The sequence below is a fragment of the Carcharhinus amblyrhynchos genome, chromosome 7 (assembly GCF_965287045.1).
Source record: "Carcharhinus amblyrhynchos chromosome 7, sCarAmb.v2.hapA, whole genome shotgun sequence".
NCBI classification, from domain to species: domain Eukaryota; kingdom Metazoa; phylum Chordata; class Chondrichthyes; order Carcharhiniformes; family Carcharhinidae; genus Carcharhinus; species Carcharhinus amblyrhynchos.
The window spans coordinates 101,198,404-101,222,354 of record NC_137330.1 but is presented as its reverse complement, the minus strand read 5'-3'; the positions used below and the strand labels follow the sequence as shown (position 1 = coordinate 101,222,354).

The following is a 23,951-nucleotide window of genomic DNA, read 5'->3' as shown; positions in this document are numbered from 1 at the left end:
AAATGGCAGATTTTCAGTTTCAATGTGTCCCAGTAAAGTTAGCTGGAAAAGTAGCAGCTCACTACAGTATTGTCAACTGTGTTGAATACATTGGCCAGCAGATGGTTCTACAAAAGACTCGCTTCCAGTTGCTTATGCCTGCTTGCTGGGCAATATGTTTAACATGAATAACCTAAGCTCCAGACAAAGGAAAGGAAAGCAGACATTGTGGTGAAGATAAATTTGAGGCATGCCTCCCTACTTTCTGCTCCAGATTCTCAAGCACAATATGAATTTGGCATCAATTAAAAACGGAAAGTGCTGGAAAAACTTAGCAGGTCTGGCAGTATCTGTAGAGGGAGACAGGGAGAGTGAGTTAATATTCCAAGTCCAATAGGACTCCTCTTTGGATGTAAACCATTATTAATTTGCCTGTTCCAAACTTTGAACTCCTGCTTTGCCAACTTCATGCAGCTCACTGAATCCTGGTCCTTGGATAGCTCACGTATTCCCAAATCTCAATTTAGAAGAATTTGGAAGGAAAGCGGAAGATAGAGGAGTGGGCAGGATACAAATCTGGAGAAGGAGTATACCGTGATTCCCTTACAGCTGTACTAAGAAAAAGGGGAGTCAATGACCTCATTGTATTTTCACTAAATTATTAACCCAGAAACTGAGCTAATGTTCTGGGGACCTGGGTTTTAAACCACCATGACAGATGGTGGAATTTGAATTCAATGAAATAAATATATCTGGAATTAAGAGTCTACCGATGACCATGACACCATTGTCTATATGTCCTATCCCACCGGCAGGACAGACCCAGCAGAGGTGGCAGCACAGTGGTATACAGTCGGGAGGGAATTGCCCTGGGACTCCTCAACATTGACTCTGGGCCCCATGACGTCCCATGGCTTCAGGTTAAACATGGACAAGGAAACCTCTTACTGGTTACTACGTACCGTCCTCCTTTGGCTGATGAATCAGTACTCCTACCTATTGGACAACACATGGAGGAAGCACAAAATGTACTCGGGTGGGGGGTTTCAATGTACACCACCAAGACTGGCTTGGCAGCAGCATTACTGATCAAGCTGGTCGGGTCCTAAAGGATGAAGTCCTGCCTTCACATTGAGAATAATTTCCACTGTGTTGTGTGGCACTTTCACCATGCTATATGGGACAGACTTCAAATTGATCTGGCAACTCAAGGCTGGGCATCCATGAGGGGCTGCGGGCTACCAACAGCAGTGAAACTGTACTCCAGCACAATCTGTAACCTCTGCAGCTGTATAGGGCATTGGTGAGGCCGCAGCTGGAGTACTGTGTGCAGTTTTGGGCGCCGCACCTGCGCAAGGATATTTTGGCCTTGGAGGGAGTGCAGAGGAGGTTTACTAGGCTGATACCGGAGTTGAGGGGGTTGAGCTATGAGGAGAGGCTGAATAAACTAGGCTTGTACTCGTTAGAGTTTAGAAGAATGAGGGGAGATCTCATTGAGACGTATAAGATGATGAATGGGATGGATAGGATAGAGGTGGAGAGACTCTTCCCGCTCAAAAAAGACAGTAGGACTAGGGGGCACAGCCTCAAGATAAAGGGGGGGCGGTTTAGAACGGAGTTGAGGAGGAACTTCTTCACTCAAAGGGTGGTGAATCTCTGGAATTCTCTGCCCGTTGAAGTGGTGGAGGCTGCCTCGCTAAATATTTTTAAGAAGCGGGTTGATGGGTTTTTGATAAGAGAGGGGATTAAGGGTTATGGGGAGAGGGCGGGAAAGTGGAACTGAGCCACGACAGATCAGCCATGATCTTATTGAATGGCGGGGCAGGCGCGAAGGGCCAGATGGCCTACTCCTGCTCCTATTTCTTATGTTGTTATGTTCTTATATACCTCCTCACTCAACCATCACCATCGAGCCAGGGGATCAAGCTTTTTCAATAAAGGTGCAGGAGGGCATGCCAGGAGCAACACCAGACATACCTCAGAATGAAGTGCCAACAAACCAGAATTACAGGAGCACATGTGGGTTATGAGGCCTGAGATTACAGAGATAGGGAGAAGTGAAGCCATGCATGTCACTCTATCCATTCAACCCTCGTCCCCAATCTTTGTTTGCCAACAGTTTTGTTGTAAGTACAACCAGCAGCTTCTCAGTTTAATGCACAGTTTTTTAAGCAAAAGCAAAACAAAAAGCCCAAATGCAAATCAACAATTCAGTTCATGTTCACGTCAGACTGGCAACTGGAACTCCAGTTCCTGGGTATAAATGATCAGAAATAAATCTTTAATTAACTTTGACACTCACTTAAAATAGCTGAGTAAATGTTATCATGTATTAATTTCCATGCCCATTGTTTGCCCAACTGATTATTCAAAGTGTGGCATTGAAAAATAGTTCAGGGCGCTCCAGAACAAACTGTGAATGTTAACACTGTACAAACAGGGTGAGCAAATATACCCGACTCAGCAATTCATTGCTCTCAGCTTGTCTGCTGTATTGCAATCTGCTTCAAGTAAGTTTGCAATCATTATTTGTAAAGCAGGCTTGAAAGAATTCAATTTTGATATGTAATAAAGTTTCCCATAAATGACTTGAGGAAAGCAGAAGTATCTTAAAGGACCAGTTTTCTATTAATAGCCAGGATTTTTTAATTGGAGGCCTTGTTTGTCTAACCAGAGTCTTTTACTGACTTGATGGGCAGGACAATGCTACGATACCATAACACTAGTACTGTTTTGAAAGCTTTCAGCCAGGTTCCACACTAAGGATTAATGACTAAATTATGAGGGGTGGGGGTGGTTTCCCTTATCCACGGTAGGGAGAGATGGTTGCCCTTTTGTGTGTGCAGGGGCATTCCTCCAGATTTTTCCTGCACAGGGTTTTATGGAGAGAAAACCGGGTTGTGTACCAGAGCTGCGTGCTGAGTTTCTCACCTCAGCCAGCACCCTATACCCGGTGTGGAAACTTCCACCCAAAGAGTCTGAAATGCAAAAGAAAAGGATTTGCATTTACATTGCATTCTCATGGTCAGTGGATGTCTCAAAGCCCTGTTCAGGCAAAGAAGTAGATTGGAAGTGTAATCCTTGTTGGAATGTAGGAAGCCTGGCAGTTAAATTCACACAGCAAGTTCCCACAGACTGCAATGTGATCATGACTAGGTAGTCTCTCCTTGTGATCTTAAATGAAGGATAACCATTGGTCAAGACACTGGGGATAATCTGCTGCTCTTCGAAACAAAGAAACTAGAAGCAGGAGTAGCCCATTCGGCCCATCGAGCCTGCTCCGCCATTCATTTTGATCATGGCTGATCATTAAATTCAATATCCCCACCCCCACTTCTCCCATATCCCTTGATCCCTTTAGCCCCTAGACCTATATCTAAATTCTTCTTGAAATTAGGCAACATTTCGACCTCAACCTCTTTGAAACAACGCCATTGGATCTTTTACACCCACTGAGAGACAGACAAGACTTCAGTTCAATATTTCATAGGGAGACAGCATTTCCAACAGTGCAGCGTTCCCTCAGTATTGCAATGGAGCATTAGCTTTGATTTTGTGCTTAAGTCTGGACTGGAATTTATACCCTGAGCTTTCTGACTCAGATGCGAGAGTGCTACCACAGCATGTCCAACATATACAATAAGTAATTTCAGCTTCAATCCAAATCTGAAGAGTAGCAAATGCTTACTACAGATTCATGTCTTCCTGGGTTGTTGCATAGGGTTAAATCTCACAGGATCCAGGGCGAGGTAGCCAAATGGATAAAAAAATTGCCTTGTTGACAGAAGCCGGAAGGTGGTTGTAGCGGGTTGTTTTTCAAACTGAAGGCCTGTGACCAGCGATATGTGTCAGGGCTCGGTGCTGGGTCCACTGTTATTTGTCATTTATATTAATGATTTGGATGAGAATTTAGTCGGCATGGTTAGTAAGCTTGCAGATGACGCCAAGATTGGTGGCATATTGGACAGTGAAGAAGGTTATCTAGGCCTGCAGTGGGATCTTACTCAATTGGACCAGTGGGCTGATGAATGGCACATGGAGTTTAATTTAGATAAATGCGAGGTGATGCATTTTGATTGATCGAACCAGGACAGAATTTACCCAGTTAATGGTAGGGTGTTGGGGAAAGTTATAGAACAAAGAGATCCAAGACTACATGTTCATAGCTCCTTGAAAGTGGAGTCACAGATGGACAGAGTAGTGAATACAGGAATTGGGATGTCTTGCTGAAATTGTACAAGACATTGGTAATACCATGTATAGTCCTATTATAAAAAGGATATGATTAAATAGAAAGAGTGCAGAAATGATTTACTAAGATGCTACCGGGACTTGATGGATTGAGTTATAAGGAGAGGCTGGATAGCCTAGGACTTTTTTCTCTGGAGTGTAGGAGGCTTGGTGGTAATCTTATAGAGACTTATAAAATAATGAGGGGCATAGATCAGCTAGAAAGTTAGTATCTTTTCCCAAGGTTGGGGAGTCTAATTCTAGAGATCATAGGTTTAAAGTGAGAGGGGAGAGATACAAAAGGGTCCAGAGGAGCACTTTTTTCACACAGAGGGTGGTGAATGTCTGGAACAAGCTGCCAGAGGTAGTAGTAGAGGCCGGTACAATTTTGTCTTTTAAAAAGCGTTTAGACAGTTACGTGGATAAGATGGGTATAGAGGGATATGGGCCAAACGCCGGCAAATTGGGACGAGCTCAGAGGTTAAAAAAAGGGGCAGCGTGGACAAATTGGGCCGAAAGGCCTGTTTCCATGCTGTAAACCTCTATGACCCCATGACTCTATGACAGTTGTCCAACAGTTTTTATGCAAGTTGACTTATGCTGCTCTATATCTATTTTTACAATAATAATGACTGGAGGGTGCAACCATATACCCTCCGTGATCTGGTTCAAATTGTTATGCTTTGCACTTATTCTCTTTCATTCTCTCAAAAGATGGACTGAGCAAGCACTCTGTTCTGCCTTGAGACAGAAGCCACCATTGCTAGCAAACAAAGCTAAGCACATCGCAAACTCTGATTTTCAACTCAATCCATTCCACAGATAATCCTCAATGCTACCATTCTATTTAATTATCCCAGCAACATTTAATCGTCTTCTGAACGATAGGTTATATAGTATCTAATCAGATAATTATCCACTTCCTATTAAAAGTCATTGATTGGAATTGTACAAACTTATTTAGCTCACTGTAATTTCTACATCAACCACCCATGACAGGAGAGCTGATTTCATCACATCTCTTTGGAGTGCTACTCTCCTGTGGTTTTACAAGCACTTTTAACATTAATATGCTTTTAACATTTATATACCTGCTTGTTTGTATATCATCTATGCCTCTCAAATTTAAGATCCTGTATTACAACCCCTCTTCACCTTTCCTCTGACAATTAAATGCAGATTGGCAATTCCATTCAGAAAAACTGCAGTTATGTTTAGTCTGGGAAGTGGAGTTTAATGACACTGGAATGAACAAAATGGTCATACCTGGATTATTTGGGAGATATGCTGGGGGACCTCTCTGAAGTTCCAATGCAAAGATTCGTGAGATTTGCCTTAGAAGTTTCAGTTTCCAATGGATAATTCCCATAACCAAAAACCTCTAAAAAATCTCCAACTCTTGACTTGCAGCCAGGAATGTCAGAGGGATTAATTCACTTATCTGAATGGTCACCCAGGCAATGTTAGATGGGGAAAGAAATTGACACCTAACTTCTGGGTAATTATGCAACTGATCAACCTCTTCCCCCTCCGCCTGCCAGCCCTGACTCCACACTGAATCACTCCCCCCCCGACTCCCCTGACCCTCCAACACATTCTCCCACAGACACCTAGAACTTCCAACCCATTCCACCCTCCAACTCCACCAACCTCCAATACCCCCAACTCTCCAACATCATCCCCTGGCCCACAGACTCCTGACCCTCCAACATCTCTATCTCTGACAGCCCTCATCCTCTGACTGACTCTCCCCCATACCCCTGACACTCAGTCACCTCCAACCCTGACATCTGCCAATGCTTTTCTGACCTTTCAGCCCCCAATCTTCTGACTCCATGTGACTGTCTGAGCCCCTAATCCTCCAACTTTCCCAACCCAACTTGACACAATCTCACCACCCTACGTATCCTGCCACCCACCATGCTGCCATCCTACTCACCCTATCACCCAACCCAGCTGACATTCTACCACCGTGGCACCCTACTGGTGGCACGGTGGCACAACATTGAGGGCCGGAGGGCCTGTACTGCGCTGTAATGTTCTATGTTCTACTCACCTTATTGCCCAACCCAGCTGGCATCCTACCACCGTGCCACTCTATTCACTTATCCCAGTAACACTCATTCACTAACACAGTTAAAAGCTATTTTAATATCTGATAGCTTTTTACCGTGTTAGTGAATGATGATTTACCAAAATATGACAGCCAGTGCCATAAAGAAGGGCATGGCTGGACTTCCCCAATGATCCTGTTTAGTGAAGAAGTTCTCCATGTTCCTGAAGAGGTCCAGTTCAGAAGTCCAGCCCAAAATGCTCTAGCACCAAGTAAAATAAAATAAGAGTGGAGTGGCAATCTGACAGTGATTACCACTGCTGGGAAGATTCAGCCCAATGCAAGTAAAGACTATTACTGAGGGAGAATACTCGGAGATACATCTGGATCTATAGTGCTCCAATCTTTGCGTGATATAATTTCCATTGTGGATCTAATCATTTTTTTCTGTTTTTAACTGTTCTCTACCTTTTACTTCTTTATTGTCTTTTCTTATTTTTCTTCACCCCCACTCTTTCCCCCTATTTTATCTCCCTTTTGCTTCCCCTTTCCCCCCTTTTCTCAATTTTACCTCTCTCCCACCTATCTCCCCCCGCATCTTCATCTGTCACATTTTACCCTCTGATTTCAGCTTCTCTGCCTTTTGGCCATTCACACCTTCTATTCTCTCTATGGACTGCCATTAGCAGTCTTTCCCCTTGTTTTTGTGAGGATGGCTCATCTTTCATTCCCTCACTCCACTGTTTAAATATCTCCCACTTTCTATGCCCTTTGAATCTGACAAAGGTTCATCTGGACTTGAAATGTCAACTCTTTTCTCTCTTTACAGGTGCTGCCAGACCCGCTGAGATTTTCCAGCCTTTTCTCTTTTTGTTTTCAGATTCCAGCATCCACAGTAATTTGCTTTTATTTAATAATCTTCTCCCTCATGTGCACAGAAATTAATCCAGAATTTTAAAAATGTTCAAATTGCTTTATAAAAATGGGCTGTTTCTGCACAGACCCAAGGTTCTGCATGAATCACAAACCATAGGTTCCACATTTCACACTGTACTCATTTATTGCGATCCCTTCCTTAGTTATTGAGGAAATTAATATGATTGAAGAGAAATGCCCTGGCTAAATGGCAAGGGGATTGATCCCAGCAATGGGATCATTTCCAGTTAAACTGTTCACTTAGTGTCACTGCCTTCCCTCAGTCAGCAGCAGCAAGCATATCACTACTTTCTTACATAGATAGATGAGGCTCCACTGCAATCTCACTCTTATCTCCATTTCTCCATCCCAACCCACCCACACGGGGTATTCCCATAACAGAAAGAAGCACAAGTAACTTCACACCCATTTTCATAATTAGATTTTAAAATGGATTAAATTAACGACTGAATGTATGAGCTGAATAGAGCAAGTTTGTCTCTAGTGACTGTCTGGATTCTGACACACATATAATGAATATTTAAATCATCAGTAATTTCAAGAATGGCTAATGATTGACACATAATGAACCCAGCAATTAACTGGCCTATCTATAATATGAGTAGAAACAATGTTCATGTTTCTTACAGAAATGTTGTCATTCAATATTTCCATTCCTTGTGAGTGAGATTTCCAAGGGGAACAGATAGTTGTCCTAAAGGACAAGAGATAGAGAGATTTTAAAGTAGAATGTAGAGATATGAGGGTAGGGCCTGGGTAGGATTGTGGTCGGTGCAGACTCAATGAGCCAAATGGCCTCTTTCTGTTCTGTAGGGTTTCTATGATTCTGTGAATTCCAGAGCTTTGGATCAAGCAAACTGAGGGCATGGCAACCAATGATGGAGTGATGAAAATCAGGGATACACAAGAGGCCAAAGTTGGAATACAGAGATCTCAACACTTGTGTTGAATTACTCAGTGTTTGATTATATGTACCTTTGACTGGTGCCTTCTATTAATCAAGCCTATGGATGTGGTTACAGAGAAAACCACTGGAAGGACAATGGCAGAAGACACCTGGGGTCACAACCACCTGGAAGTTCCACTCTAAGCCACTCACCATCTTGACTTGAACATGGCACCGTTCCTTCACTGTTACTGGAACATCTTCCCGAATAACACTGTGGATGTACCTACACCATGTGGACTGCAGCTCAAGCAGGCAGCTCACCACCACCACCTTCTGAAGGGAACTTAGGGATGGACAATAAATGCTAGCCAGTGATGCCCGTATCACTTGAATGAATAAAAAAAACTGGCTGATGGCCACAGCATCACCTTTCCCCCAGCTCAACTCCTGATCTTTTGGAGTTTGGAGATAGTGGCTAACTCCAGCATTCCACAGAATGCCAACCTCAGATCAGACTCAGAATCAACCTGGGATCTTTCACTTCGAAGAGTTAACGAAAGATTAGTAATAACTGAACAATTTCATGATGTCAGAGAATGCTGTCCATTGTATGTTTTAGAATCAAATTATTTCCTCAGTCACGGTTGGTTCAGCACTCAGTGCAATGTTACATGAAGACAATTAAATGGAGAGCAATGTTGACAATAACTCAAGCATGTTGCATTAACAAAAGCAAGCTTTCTTGGCCAGTTTCTGATTTGACTTTTTTAATTAAAGGATTTTTGCCTTTTTGTGAGAAACATGGAATATAACATATATGGTTGGCATCTGGTTGCAAATATCATCTGATATACATATATTCAGTCATATTAAGCACAACTATGATCTAATGGGGTGCGTATTTAAGATGGATTTGAGGAAGAATTTTTTGTCTCAAAGAACGGTGAATCTTGGAACTCTTTACCTCTGGAAGCTGTGGAGGGTGAATCCTTGAAGATTTTCAAGGCTGAGATTGCTAGTTAATCAGTAGGGGAATAAAAGATTGCGGACAGAAACCTGGAAAGTGGACTTAGTGAGTGTAAATCAGCCATGATCTTATTAAATCAAAGGGCGGCATGGCAGCACAATGGTTAGCACTGCTGCTTCACAGCTTCAGGGACCTGGATTCGATTCCCAGCTTGGGTCACTGCCTGTGTGGAGTTTGCACATTCACCCCATGTCTGCGTGGGTTTCCTCCAAGTGCTCCAGTTTCCTCCCATAGTCCAAAGATGTGCGGGTTAGGTTGATTGGTCATGCTAAAATTGCCCCTTAGTGTCCTAAGATACATAAGTTAGAGGCATTTATGGGTAAATGTGTAGGGATATGGGGGTAGGGCCTAGGTGGGATTGTGATCAGTGCAGAGTTGATAGCCCAATGGCCTCTTACTGCACCATAGGGTTTCTATGATTTCTATGAAATGGTGGAGCAGGCCTGGAAAGCTGAATGGCCTTCTCCTGTTCCTATTTCTTATGGTCTAAATATGCAGTGTTACTTTGACTGCACCTTATAAGAGATTTCACCACGACTATTAAAAATTTTACTTTAACAGCGTCATGCAATATTGTTAATTTGACAGGAAAATATCCCATTGTTTATTTATACCACTGTGCAGAGAATAACACTGCTCTCACTGCTTACTTCAGCCTTCATTAACGTGTTCAACACATTGCACCACATAAACACAAAAGCAGTAAACTCATATTTGGGGGAAAGATTCAAACTTGCAACCCTGATAAACTATACACAATCTTTTCCATTCCGTAGAAGAATTTAAAAACTTTCTCCTGCCTGGGTGTATGATATTATTCAATGTAATTATTTCATAGAAGAGGTGTAATTGGATTCTATTTTATCAGTAATCCAATATGGTTGAAAGACCGAATGACTCCTGAGCATCAAAGTGAAATGAGTAAACAACATAGGCCTTCGCTGACAATGAGAAGCACTGGAGTCCTCAGGTGTCTCTGTGCACCATAACTTTTAAGAGGCCAGAGGACAAAGACTGAACAGTTTACAATTGTACCTGTGCTTTCTTGATCAGCAACTCTGAAGACTCTCCTGATTGCTGCTTCTCACTACAATATTTTTTCAATATCTACCATGCAATACAATCACAATATGTTACACCTCAAAAAAAGCACCAAGACACAGTAGGGTAACAAGTAAATACACAAAATGCCAAGATTAAAATCAATAGAAAAGAGCAGGGATATCTTGTTGCAATTAAAAAGGGCCTTGGTGAGGTCACACCTGGAATATTACTTGACATTTTGGTCTCTTTATCAGAGGAAGGATGATCTGCTATAGAGGGACTGCAGAGAAGGTTTACAAGACTGATTCCTAGGATGGCGGGACAGACATATATGGAGAGAGTGAGTTGATTATGATTGTGTTTGCTGGAGTTCAGGAGAATGATGGGGGATCTCCCAAAAGCTATGAAACTCTTAGCAGGACTAGACAGGTGTGACGAAAGTCTACTAATTAATTCATATATACAGTGAGTTTTTTTAATGTTTCAGGAGGATGATTTAATGTTCAGGTTTTTCTGCAGGCAGTCAGCATGTCTGGTAGGAATGCAGTTTAGATACTGAGAGAACAGAATAATTACTCATTTCAACCTTGCAAGTGGTTATGTTAAGTAGACTTAACGAGTTTGTCTTTACTTGAGTTGACAATAATGTGCAGGGTATAACAGGTTACTGATTCACTACAAGCCTCTAACGCACTCCTGTTGTGGTAATTTCACTCCACAAATCCCAGTCACAGTAAGCTTTAAATATCAACAAAATAAACAGAACTCTAGCCATGATTCTACCCTCTACTCACAAGATAATTTTGGATGACAAAGGTCACCTGCCCTAGTTTATCTCATTCGTCCCTGAATAATGTACAAACGTGCTTATTATGAACAGGAGTGAGCCATTCGGTCCTTCAAGCCTGCTCCATCATTTGATAACATTGCCAACATTACATCAGTGACTACAACTAAAAAGTATTTAATTGACTGTGAAGCAATTTGAGACATTGTGAAAGTGCTGAATAAATTTGTCTTTATTTCATACATCTGCATACAGTTGGCATTTTGACCGTAGCAGTGGTGAAACTGGAGACCTAATGCTGATTCTCGAAGGATAACTAATCACAGGGCAATCAATTGATGTTACAAAAGTGACTACAAGGAAATCACCACATTCACAAACCAGTTCAAATCTGTAGCTAATATGACCTTACCATTCTGATCTTTGGCATCAAATCACAAAGTACCAAAATGGCATCTGTTCCTTTTACATTAATGACACTATCCTCATGATTTTCCAATCTAACGTATACCAGCAGCTTCAAAAAAATGTACAGTGGATTGAAGTGTTGAGCAGAATTGTTCTGAACTTTTCAAAGAATAATGTAGTGAGCACATAAAGTAGTCTTAACTCAAAAACCGGATTGTTTCCCCTTCAACTGTCATACAAATTGTGTCTATACTGTAAATTTGAGATGAGATGAATTGAAAACGTCAAGACTGAGATTTGTAGATTTTTGTGAGGTAAGTGTATTAAGAAATACGGAATGTTATGATCCTCGCCGCAACCCACACATTTTAAAAAGAAATTCAAAAAGCTAGTTTATAGCTGAAGGAACATATCAAATTTAATGTTTTAATATGTTTACTGTAGCAAAGACTAAAAGCGCTATTAATTAAGGACTATCTTTGTACCAACTTATATGTTAAACTACAGATTAGGATACACACAAATAAGGAGCAGAAGTAGGCCTCTCAGCCCTATGGGCCTGCTCCACCACTCAATAGGATCATGATTGATCTTGTTATACTTGCAACTCCACATTCCTACTTTTCCCTTATAGCCTTATACTCCCTTGCTTATCAAGCTTCTATCTACCTTTGCCTTAAATATATTCAAAGATTTTGCCTCTTTTAAGGCAGAGATTCTAAAGACTCATAACACTCAGAGAAAAGTATTTTCCTCATCTCTACCTTAAATGGTGACCCCTTATTTTAAGCAATGACCCAGTTTCAGAAAGGACAGTAGGACTAGGGGGCACAGCCTCAAGATAAAGGGGGAGGGCGGTTTAGAACGGAGTTGAGGAAGAATTTCTTCACTCAAAGGGTGGTGAATCTCTGGAATTCTCTGCCCGTTGAAGTGGTGGAGGCTACCTCGCTAAATATTTTTAAGACGCGGGTTGATGGGTTTTTGATAAGAGAGGGGATTAAGGGTTATGGGGAGAGGGCAGGAATGTGGAACTGAGCCACGACAGATCAGCCATGATCTTATTGAATGGCGGGGCAGGCTCGAAGGGCCAGATGGCCTACTCCTGCTCCTATTTCTTATGTTCTTATGTTCTCCCACAAAAGGAAACATCCACCCTTTCAAGACCCTTCAGGATTTTAAAGGTTTCAATCAAGTCAGCTCTTACTCTACTAAACTCCAGTGGATACAATCCTAGCCTTCTCAACCTTTCCTCATATGACAACCCACCAATTCCAAGTATTAGCCTCGTAAACTTTCACTGAACTACTTCCAACACATTTATATCCTTCCTTAAATAAGGAGGCCAATACTATACTCAGTACTGCGCATGTAGTCTCATTAGTGCCCTGTGCAACTGAAGCTCTGTATTTTTGCATTCCCCTCACAATATACAACAACAGTCTATTAGCTTTCCTAATTACTCACCGTGTCTGCATCCTAACCTTTTGCAAACCATGCACCAGGACACCCAGATCCCTCTGCATCTCAGAAGTCTGCAATTGCTCATTATTTAGATAATATGTTTTGTTTTCATTTTTCTTGTCAAAATGGACAATTTCACATTTCTCCTAGAAATGCATCTTCATCAGTGTTTAGGAAGGACAGACAGAAAGGAAAAGGTGGTGGACTTGCAAAGTTGATCCAAGATGATATTGATACAATATTGAGGAAAGTTTTTAACATAGATGATGTGCAATCTGCATGGGTCGAGTTAAGAAATAATAAGGAATGGTATACAGATGGGGGTGGTATACAGATCACTAAACTGTAGTAGTAATATTGGGAAAAGCATTAGACAGGAAATTAGAGATCCATGTGTTAAAGGAGCATCTGTGATTATGGGCGACTTTAGTCTGCATATAGATTGGGAGAGTCAAATTAGTAACTGTACAATAGAGGAGTAATTTCAGGAGTGCATACAGAATGGTTTTCTGGAGCAATACGTTGAGGAACCAAAAGGGAGCAGGCCATCTTGGACTAAGTGTAATGCAATGAGAAAGGATTAGTTGGCAATCTAGTTGTGAGAGAGTCTTTGGGGATGATAATACGGTATAATTCTTCATCAAAATGGATAATGATGTAGCTGATTCTGAAACCAGGGTTCTGAGCTCAATAAAGGTAACTATGATGGTATAAGGCATGAACTGGCTATGATGGACTAGGAAACATTACTGAAAGGAACGACAATGGACAGGCAATGGTAGGCATTCAAAGAATGAATAAGTGAATTCCAGAAGTTGTTTATTCCTGTTTGGCACAAGAATGGTAAGGAAATTGTGACCAAACCATGGCTTACAAGGGAAATTAGAGATAATATCAGATTCAAGGAAGAAACAAATTGGCAAGAAAAAGCAAGAGGCCTGAGGATTGGGAGCAGTTTAAAATTCAGCAAAGGAGGATCAAAGGATTGATTAAGAGAGGAAAAATAGAGTAGGAAAGTAAACTGGCGGGGAACATAAAAACTGACTGTAAAAGTTTCTATAATTATGTAAAGAGAAAAAGATTGACAAAAACGAATGTAGGTCCCTTACAGTCAGAAACAGGAGAATTCATAATGGGATATAAAGAAATGGTTGAGGAGTTAAATTTATACTTTGCTTCAGTCTTCACAAAGCAAGATGTGAATAATATACCAGAAGTACTGAGAGAAACAAGCTTTAGTGACCCCCCCTCGCCACCCCCAGCTTTTAATGAGATTCACGATTGTGACCTCTACGTTGCACAGAGAGGGGAGATTCAAGTGTGAAGTTGAACTGGAAAAACAATCATGATTTACTCCAGTTTTCTCACCAATTCAGTACTTTTGGGAGAATCTCCCCTTTTATGATTGTAACAGGAATCAGGGCAGGTAAATAGAATTAAGATTCAAATGAGCCATGATTGAATTGAATGGCTGAACTGATTGAGGGGGCAAGCAATTTGCTCCTGTTTCTATGTTCCAATGTTGAGAAAGTTAAGACACTGGTTTGACATTGCATGGACCCGATAAAAGTTTGGCTGAGGTTATTTCAAGGACGGCCCAAGGCTTCCTTCAGTTGTGGGAGTATGTGGTGGTGAGCAGGAGTGCTGTCATTAAGGATTTGATCCAATCCTAGTGCAATAATTTATCTGATTGGCAAATGTCCTAGTTAGCTCCAGGAGTGTTAGGTTATTATAAAGGGAGGGGAAGACGGAGATGCAACTTCTTACATTTCAATTGCATTTCTGAGAATTTGAAGAACAGGGATTTCTTATCCCAGTCAGGGCACTCACACCATTTTTATTTTGTGTCTGTTCAACTGAATTTGTTTGCAGACAGCCAATGGCCTTTACTGGTTTGTACTAGAAAGCAATATGTATTGAAGTCTGCCCTCTGCATGCCACCTCTTACAACATGAGATTCATACAACACTACATCTTAAGTTAAAAGGCACTATGTCAAGTTGCAGCACTTTGCCACTTGAAAAGATAATTATCAGCTTCATTTTTTATGGCACCAATTTGTTCATGAGAAACTTTTACAGGAAACTTGCCAGCTTTTAAATTGAAGCAGTTAGGTCAAGTTGAGTGCTTGTGCTCAAAAAACTCACTTTTAAGTGTTCATCCAAACATCCACTTTGAACATATCAGATAGCTTAAATTCCAACAATACATCTGGTACATTTTGTAATAATCAAAGTCCTAACCCCCCACATTTCTGGAAAAAAGCTTCTTGAATCTAAAATTAAATTAGATTCTCTGCAGAACTCTGCTCCAGTACAACACAGGCACTCTCCGATAATGTGGAAAATTGCTCAGGTTTGTCCTGAGCACAAAAAACCAGGACAAATCCAATTTGGCCAATGACTACCCTATCGTTCTGCAATCAATCGTTAGCAAAGTGATGGAAAATGTTGTTAACAGTGACATACTGTCAACACATACTCAGCAATAACTGAATCATGCATGCTCAGTTTGGGTTCTGCCAGGACCACTCAACTCCAGACCTCATCGCAACCTTTGTTCAAACATAGACAAAAGGATTCCAGAGGTGAGAATGACTACCTTTGACATCAAAGCAGCATTTGACCATGTGTGGCGGCAAGGAGCCTTTGTAAAATTGAAGCCAATGAGAAGTTGAGGGTGGGGGGTAACTGGAAACATATATAGAACAAAGAAAGATAGTTGTGGATCTTGGAGGCCAATCATCTCAGCTCCAGAACATCACTGTAGGTGTTTCTTCATAGTAGTGTCTGAGGCCCAATAATTTTCAGCCACTCCATCAATTGCCAATCCTTCATTACAAGTGGAAATGTTCACAGTTGATGGCACAGCGTTCAGTCACATGTGTAATGCCTCAAACAATGAAGCAGTCTGTGATTGCCTGCAGAAAGACCTGCACAACTTCAGATAAAAACAAAATGCTGTGGACACTGGATATCTAAAATAAAAAGATAAAATCCTGGAAAAAATGCAGCAGATCTGAAGAGAGAAACAGAAAACATTTCGAGTACTTGACACTCATAACATTCAAGGCTATGGGCCAAGTGCTAGCAAGTAGGTGGGCAGGTCAGGGTATTTCATGCGTCAGTACAGGCTTGATGGGCCAAAGGGCTTCTTCTGCACTGTACTATTCTATGATTCTGAGTGCGCATGATTTCTTCAGAATTCCTTCAGAGTTTGGACAACATCCAGGCTTGGGCTGATAAATGGCTAGCAACATTCATGTCAAACAAGTGCCAGGCAATGACCAACAATAGATTGTCTAAGCACCTCTCCTTGAAATTCAATGACATTGCCATTGCTGGATCCCACATCATCAACTTGTGGGCGTACCTACACCACAATGACTGCAGCTGTTCAAGAAGGCAGCTTATCTTCTCAAGAGCAATTGGACATGGGCAGTAAATACTGGCCTTAGTGTCCACATTCTCTGAACAAATGAAAAATAAGCCCTGTGCTTCAATATGAATGGATATGGAGCAAAGCTGAAAAATTGTGGCGCAGATCAGCAGTGATCTAATTGACTGAGAGAAACATGCCTGAAGGGTTGAATTACCTCATCCTGTTCTTAATGTTCCTTTTCAGCTCATGAACAATAAATTCTTCTCTCTATTTAGCACAGACAATCTATTTTTGTCAAATCTTTTAAATGTTTGTTCAAATGCTGATGGCCAAGAAATAGGGATAAAAGATTAACTTGGTTGAGAAAGCTGAAAAGAGCAAGGCAGATTTTCTGAGATGGTGCCATCACATTACAGGGAATGATAAAACAGGCTGATAAAACAAGCACAGTTGTACAAATGTGATAGGTTCCAATGATGGTTGCATCTTTATTGGGTGTTCTGCCTCAGATTGGATTGAGTTGCTGATCCTCCAGTGTTGTCTGAGAGTATTCTGGAAGAGAGGATTGATTTTCTATGTTCTGTGGCTGACAAGCCTAGAAGAAAAGGGGAATTTTACACCTCGGACTGGAGAGGAGAGGAATCCCGGAAAACGTCACCACAAAGACAGTAGAATACAGCTGAGAGAACAGCTTGGCTGGCAGCACCAGAGACAGATTTAAAGAAAGATACTTAAAATTTCCTCCAATGCCCAGCAATCAACCAATTGCAGGATATATTGGTAGTATCCTCCTGTTACCCAGCATCACTAAGGCATAAACAAGAAAGATGCATTACGTAGTAATGTTCCATCACTAACATCTAATTTGAAAAAAGCCACTAGTTTGCACATTCTTCCTGTATCTGCGTGGAATTCCTCCGGTTTCCTCCCACAGTCCAAAGACATGCAGATTAGATGGATTAGCCATGATAAATTGTCCCTTAGTGTCCAAAACATTAGGTGGATTAGCCATGGTAAATGCACGGGATTAGGGGTACAAAAACTAAAATCACATGGGAGTCGGGGATGGTTAGCTAGATGGATACAGGACTGGTTTGGTTAAAGGAGACTGAATAGTGGTGGAAGGGTGTTTTTCAGAATGGAGATCTATAACTGGAGATGTTCCGCAGGGGTCAGTGCTGGGACCTCTGTTGTTTATATATAAATGATCTGGAAGAAAACGTGAGTGGTCTGATAAGCAGGTTTGAGGATGACACAAAGATTGATCAAGTTGCTGATTGTGTCAGGGATTGTCAGAGGATACAACAGGATTGGGGACTTGGGCACAGGAATGGTAGATGGAGTTTAATCCAGACAAATGTGAGGTGATGCATTTTGAACGATCAAATGTAGGTGTGAATTATACTGTAAATGGCTGAACCCTGAATAACAATACAGAAGGATCCAGGCACGCAGGTCCACAGTTCCCTGAAAGTGGAAATGCAGGTAGCCAAGGTGATTAAAAAGACATATGGCACACTTGCCATCATCAGCTGGGGCACTGAGTACAGGAATTGGGAAATCATGTTGCACCAATATAAAACCTTGGTTAGGCCATATGTGGAGTATTGCGAGCAGTTCTGGTCACCACACAGCCGGAAGGATGTGGAAGCTTTGGAGAGAGTGCAAAGAAGGTTCACCAGGATGCTGCCTGATCTCAAGGGTTTTGGCTATGAGGAGAGATTGAATAAACTAGGATGGTTTTCACTGGAAAGACAGAGGCTGAGGGGAGACCTGATAAAGGTCTACAAAATTATGACAGGCATAGACAGAGTGGACAGTCAGAGGCTTTTTCCAAGGGTGGAAGTGTCAATTACAAGGGGGCACAGGTTCAAGGTGAGAGGGGGAAAGTTTTAAGGGAGGTGTGTGGGGGAAGTTTTTCACTCAGAGGGTGGTAGGTGCCTGGAACACACTGACAGAGGAGGTGGTGAAGCAGGCACATTATCAACATTTAAGAGGTATCTGGATGGGTACTTAAATAGGGAGGAAATGGAGGGATAAGGACCAAGTAAGGGCAAAGGCTTTTTTTCGTTTAATTAGGGCACCAGCACAGGCTTGGAGGGCCAAAGGGCCTGTTCCTATAATGTACTTTTCTTTGTTCTTAAATACATACAGTGTCTGTTGTATTTCCAGAAGCTTCAGGAAATAAAAATTGCATTTATATAGTTATAAAGTTGCATTTTCCATGACACCAGACTTCTCAAAACTGTTTACTGCCAATTAAGTTCATTTGAAGTTGTCACTGGTTGAATACAGGAAATTAGGCAGCAATTTACACGGTAGCAGGATCAGACAAACAATGATGAAAGAAATGCTGGATCTTCTGTTTCAAGTGTTCATTGTGATATGAATACTAGCAAAGTTACTGAGGGCGATATTTAACTTGCTCCCACCAAGGGGTTTGAAAATAGGCGACAGATTAAATCCAGTGAGCAATGTGCTCACCTCCTACACTCCTACCCCTGCCTCCATTGCTATTTTACTAATGACAGTGAGGCTGCCCATCCATCAGCCTTCCGAGGCAATTGACATCTCATAAGGACCTGATTGCACCACCATGAGGGTTTAACTGGTGACGAGAGTGGCTCAGGCCAAGCTGGGCGTGCTGGCAGGAAGTAGTCTTCTCTTAATGCGGCCCCTCATCATCAAAGCATTCCCCAATGATATAACCTCCCCCCACCTTCCAGGTTCCCCTCCCACCCCATCCCCCTCAGCAAGGCTTGCCAGCCTGGCCCCAGTGAGATGCCAGACTCACCCAAGGGCCAGGATCCATCACCATACTCCACCTCTCGCTATCGATGCAGTATCTGCAGTGGCCACCACTGCTGATGGCACTGCCGGTACTGGGGAGTTCCCAGTCTCTGATTGACTGGCAGATCTCTCAGATGGGCTGTCCTGATTCTGAAGCCTTGCTTCAAATAAATTAACAGCCAGCTGGAGATTAACTGGCTGCGGGTCTGCCAGCTGGAGGGGGAGCGGGCTGCCCTTTCACCCTTTTAGCTGATAGTGGGGCAGGAGTGTACGTCCACAGACTAGAGTGCCCTCCAACCCTGGGAGGAACTCCCCCTGTTCTTTTCCAAATAATGCCAAGGGATCTTTTTGTTCCATCTGACAGAACAAACAGGGCCTTGGTTTAGTATCTGAACTGAAAGACAGTATAACACGCACACAGGACTGCACTGAAGTGTCAGTTTAGATTATGTGCTCAAGTCCTTGGAGTAGTGCTTGAACTCCGAAGGTTCTGATTCTGGCAGCAGTGCTAGTCCCGAGCTCTGGCCAATACAATTACATATTTTTCTCCTCACTTATGTTTCTGAAAACATTGTTGCCAGTCAGAACTTCCCACACAAATCTGACTCAACTCTCCCACACTGCCTTATACACACACTTGGGGGCACAATCAGTTTTCTGCATCCAGTTACGTTTCACAGCCTTCCAGGGTCAAATACTCTATTTCAAATGTACTTGATTTGCAGATGCAGCAACTTTATATGCAAATTAGCTGTAGTCTAGCAATCTGAAAAATTTAAACTATCTTACTAATCAGATGTTAACTGTTACAAAGTTAATAATCATAGAATTATAGAATCACTACAGTGCAGAAGAGGCCATTCAGTCCATCGAATCTGCACCGACCCTCTGTTAGAGTATCTTATCCAGTCCCTCTCGCCCTACTTCTGTAATTTCACACATTTGCCATGACTAATCCATCTAATCCACTAATGTTTTGGCAAAGCGGCAAGAAACTGGAGTTTGTTGTGGTAGCTCAAGACAATGGCTTCAGTCTTTGCAATATCATTAAGTGCGAGAAATTGGGCTTCATCCAAAACTGGATATTGGGTAAGCAGGGTAAGAACAGAGGTAATGCAGGTGTTAAGCCAGGTGATTGCGAGACAGAGCTGGCTGTCACCCACATACATTTACGAACGGATGATATGTATTTGAAGTCGATGAGGAATAAAAGACACTCCAGAGGTAATGGTGCAGGGATAGGAAGAGAAGCAAGTGTAGGAGATTCTCTATCATTGGGTAGGTAAGAGTGGAACCTGGTGAAAACAGTTCCAATCAGGCTCGATATCCAAAGATAGGTGTTGGAGATGGCAGGCAGGGTTGACCTTATTAAAGGTTTCTGCAAACTCAAGAAGGATGAGGGGTGATAAGAGTACCATAGGTGCAGTGGTTTTGATTTGGGATATTTCACTTCGGTAGTGGGGGTGGAAACCTGAATGGAGATCCCAACACAGAACGTAGGAATTTGGCCACAGATCTGAAAGGCAACAACACATTCAAAGAATCTCAAAAGGAGAGGGAAATTAGAGGTAGATGGGTAGTTTGCAAGGAGAGAGGGGAAATTTACTTTTGAGGCAATAGAGAGGTTGGGAAAAGAATATGTGAAAGGGAAGAGTATGGTGCCTGAGGAGAGGAAATCGTTTGCACTATCTGCCAGCACGGGAGCCAAGTCAGGTGGTCAACAATTTAGTAAAATAAAGTTTAGTGAGAGGTGTGTTTCATGAATAAGATGAGTTTGAAAATGGTGTGAGGGGAGGTGGCTGAAAGAGATGCAAGTCCCGAGCTGAGGAAGGGGCAACTAATGTTGATAGGGAAGAGAAAGAGAGGAATTCAGTGGAGTTAGCTGATTAGATGGTCTCAACTACAGTAACACTTATTCTTGAGTGTGTGGAGCTCATGAATTTTATCATGAAGATATAACCCATCTGTGCAACTGTATACGCTGCTTCCCTTTCCCCATACCCCAAAAGCCAAACCTTCCCCTAGTGCCACCACAATAGCCCAAAATCCTGACTCCCCATACATTATTTTCCAACCTTCCTATACTTCCTCCATTACCACTAAACTCACACCCATCTAGCTTCTCCACAAACACTCTCTCCCCAATTTCAAAATCAATCAACTCCTCCTAAATGGTTGTCTTCGCTAACTATTGCCCCAGCTCCAAGCTCCCTTTCTTCTCTCAAGTCTTTCAAGAAGGCACTGCCTCCCCATTTGGTGCCCATCTCTCCCATAACTTCCACCAATCTGGTTGTTGCCTGTCACACAACAGCGCAATAGTCCTAACCAAAGTCACCAATGTCTTCAACAGTGACTCTTCTGTATTACCCCACCCAATCCTTGCTGTCTTGACTGCAATGTTTAGCACACTACCCTCCTCTGTTGTCCGGGTGGATGTGATGCTGAGGTCTGTAGGACAGGAACAAGTTGCTGGCTCCAAAATAACAGAGTTGGAGTTAGTAATGCAAAATTTGTGAGCCAGTTCATTAGTGCAAATATAAAAGTGGCTTTAGACCCTTGTAGAGAGTCTTGTAAGAAGACTTCTTACTATGCCCAGTCCAACGCTGGCATCTCCACATCATTTGTACTCTTGGCCATGTATACTACTGCTGTGTAATGCACCCATTATAAAAGAGTTTAGTCAGGCATTTAGTCTTGTCCCTTTATCATCTGCGTAGCTAACAATTACCACATATCTTATACAACACCACTGTTTGAACACCCCAACCATGGTTTCTGAAAGTTCTGTCAAGCTGGAGTTTCAGAGACGTCTTAGATTCAGTTTTACACTTTCACAAACTAAGGTTTGGTTATATTTTCATGACTTCTTGAAGCCAGGCTTGTAGACCCGGACTCCTGTATATATCCTGACCCTGTGCTATAAAGTCTTTTCACCTTTAATGTGACGGATCACAACAATGTAAGGTTAAAACATCTCCTCCCATCCTCTCACAGAAAAACATATGGATGAACACAAATAGTTGACAAAATCACTAGGGGAAACAGCATCTAGCGCCCACCCCCGTTTCCAAGAAAAATGACTTGTTTTGTAAATAGCAACATGCCTCACGTTGACAGCGGCGTGTGGGGAAGTTCATCCGTGTTGGTTTCATCAGTGATGCCTATAGTGGCTGATCTGCCCGATCGATCAATACTAGCTGTCATTGCAGATGAGAGCCTGACAGCTCACTGTCCAGTCTTTGGGGGGGAGGGGGTGCGGGGGGGGGGGGAGGAGGATCTGCTGTTCTGTAGTAACTGTACTGACACGCATATACTGGCACCCTCTCTCTGCAATACTCTAAATCGGTGCGGGGGTCGGGGGGGGGAAGGGAGGGGTTGGGGTGCTGGAAAGTGGGAGAGGTGGCTGGGGAAAGTGTGCTCTAGCTAGCTAGCTATCCTCCTGTTTGCTCGGCTTTCTAAATCCCATCAGTTTGTTTTTTTTTGGTCTTTGACCAGCAGAATGGTTTAAGATTCCCTCAATCTATCTGCAGTGGGTAATTTCGCATCGGACGTGAATGACTGTTTCTGTTGCTGCAGAGAATCCTCTGGGAGCCACTTTGCAAACACATTATTAGACTGCCCTGTCTATCCCAGTACATGCTCCAGTGACTGGGGACCAGAGGATAAGTTATTATAGACCCAGGTTTATTGTAGGTCATCTTCATCAACCCTCCCTGCTTGGACATTAAGCTGACTGACTCTCCCTATATGTTAGAAAATTACACCTTACCCGGAAGGAGAATAATAATAATGTATTTTTTGGGGTGGGCGGCAACCCCAGCAAAATGAGAAGAATAGAATTACATGCGGTCTCTCGGCGGGGACAGTGGAGGTGTCAGTGACTCGCTGTGATGTTGCTGCTTCTTCTTCTGTCGCCAGCTCCCCCAGCTTCTCCTGAAGCTGCCGGTAACAGCGGGGCTGCCCGGCTGCTTGCTGCTGCTGCTGCCGCCGCTCGGGGTATCCTCCTCCTCCTGGTCGCCGCTCGACTTGCTGCGGTGGAAGACACGGCGCAATTTCTTCTTGAAGCCTTTCTGCTGCTTCTCCTCTGGCGGCGGCGTCCTGCCCCCCGAGTTCTCCATATTCCACCACCCCCCCCCCCCCACACACCCCTCTTGGGGCAGTGAGTGTGGACACAGCTTTGGGTGGTCAGTAACTTGGGGAGGGTGGGGAGGCACCCCAGTTAAGCATACACTTCCAGAGTGTACCGCACAAACTTAGGGGCGAGTTGATATAGCAAAGTAAGAGAAACAGGGGCAAACAAAAAAGAGAACCCAGTTCACTTCAGTCCCTCTTCACAATCTGACTGCCAAGCCAAACAATTGAGTGCTGTTTAAACAGGCATTGCGACATGTGGAGAGGGAGAGAGAAAAAAAATACATCAATCTGCCAGATTTCCAATTTCCCGGTTACTGTTCTTTCCAAACAGGTTACCTTGGCTCAGCCTCCCTTTTCTAACTTGGGAAGTACCGCCACCAATTGTCCAAACTGTTACATGACCAAGATCAGTGGATAGAGCAAAGGTTTACTCCACTCCTGAATAATCCAGCAAAGTGTTGAAGTGACTGTGGATGGAACTGGAAGAGCCTCAGTGAATAGTGGGTGTTAGTAAATAATGCCGAGCAGGGGCGAGGGGTGGGGGGAGCCACGATCCAGTTCTGTTCTGCTCAGACTGCACCCTCTGTACTCCGGGCTGGCTGGTCACCAAGAAACCAGAGAGAGGCATTCCAGGGTTGGGCCCACTGCAGAGAAAAGCTCAAATACTGGTTGATTGCTGGCAGTCTGAGTTACAAGGAAGATTGGAGGAGACTCCAGGCTACTCAGCTTCAAGAGGAACCACCGAAGAAGTGGTATAATTATCCTTGAAATCCCTGCAGTGCAGCAGGGGACCATTCGGCCCATCAAGCCTGCACTGACAACAATTCCACCC

At 42.9% G+C, this 23,951-nt stretch overlaps 1 protein-coding gene across 1 annotated transcript in view; it reads right to left on the bottom strand.

The window, feature by feature from the left end:
* The window catches only part of LOC145345157 (uncharacterized), a 214,415-nt gene extending 191,296 nt beyond the window's left edge, over positions 1-23,119 (bottom strand). The window contains exon 1 of the mRNA XM_080192832.1: positions 22,829-23,119. Coding sequence (XP_080048958.1) covers positions 22,829-23,103 — 275 coding nt within the window. The 5' untranslated portion in view covers positions 23,104-23,119. The remainder of the gene's footprint in view (positions 1-22,828) is intronic.
* Positions 23,120-23,951: the final 832 nt, after the last annotated feature.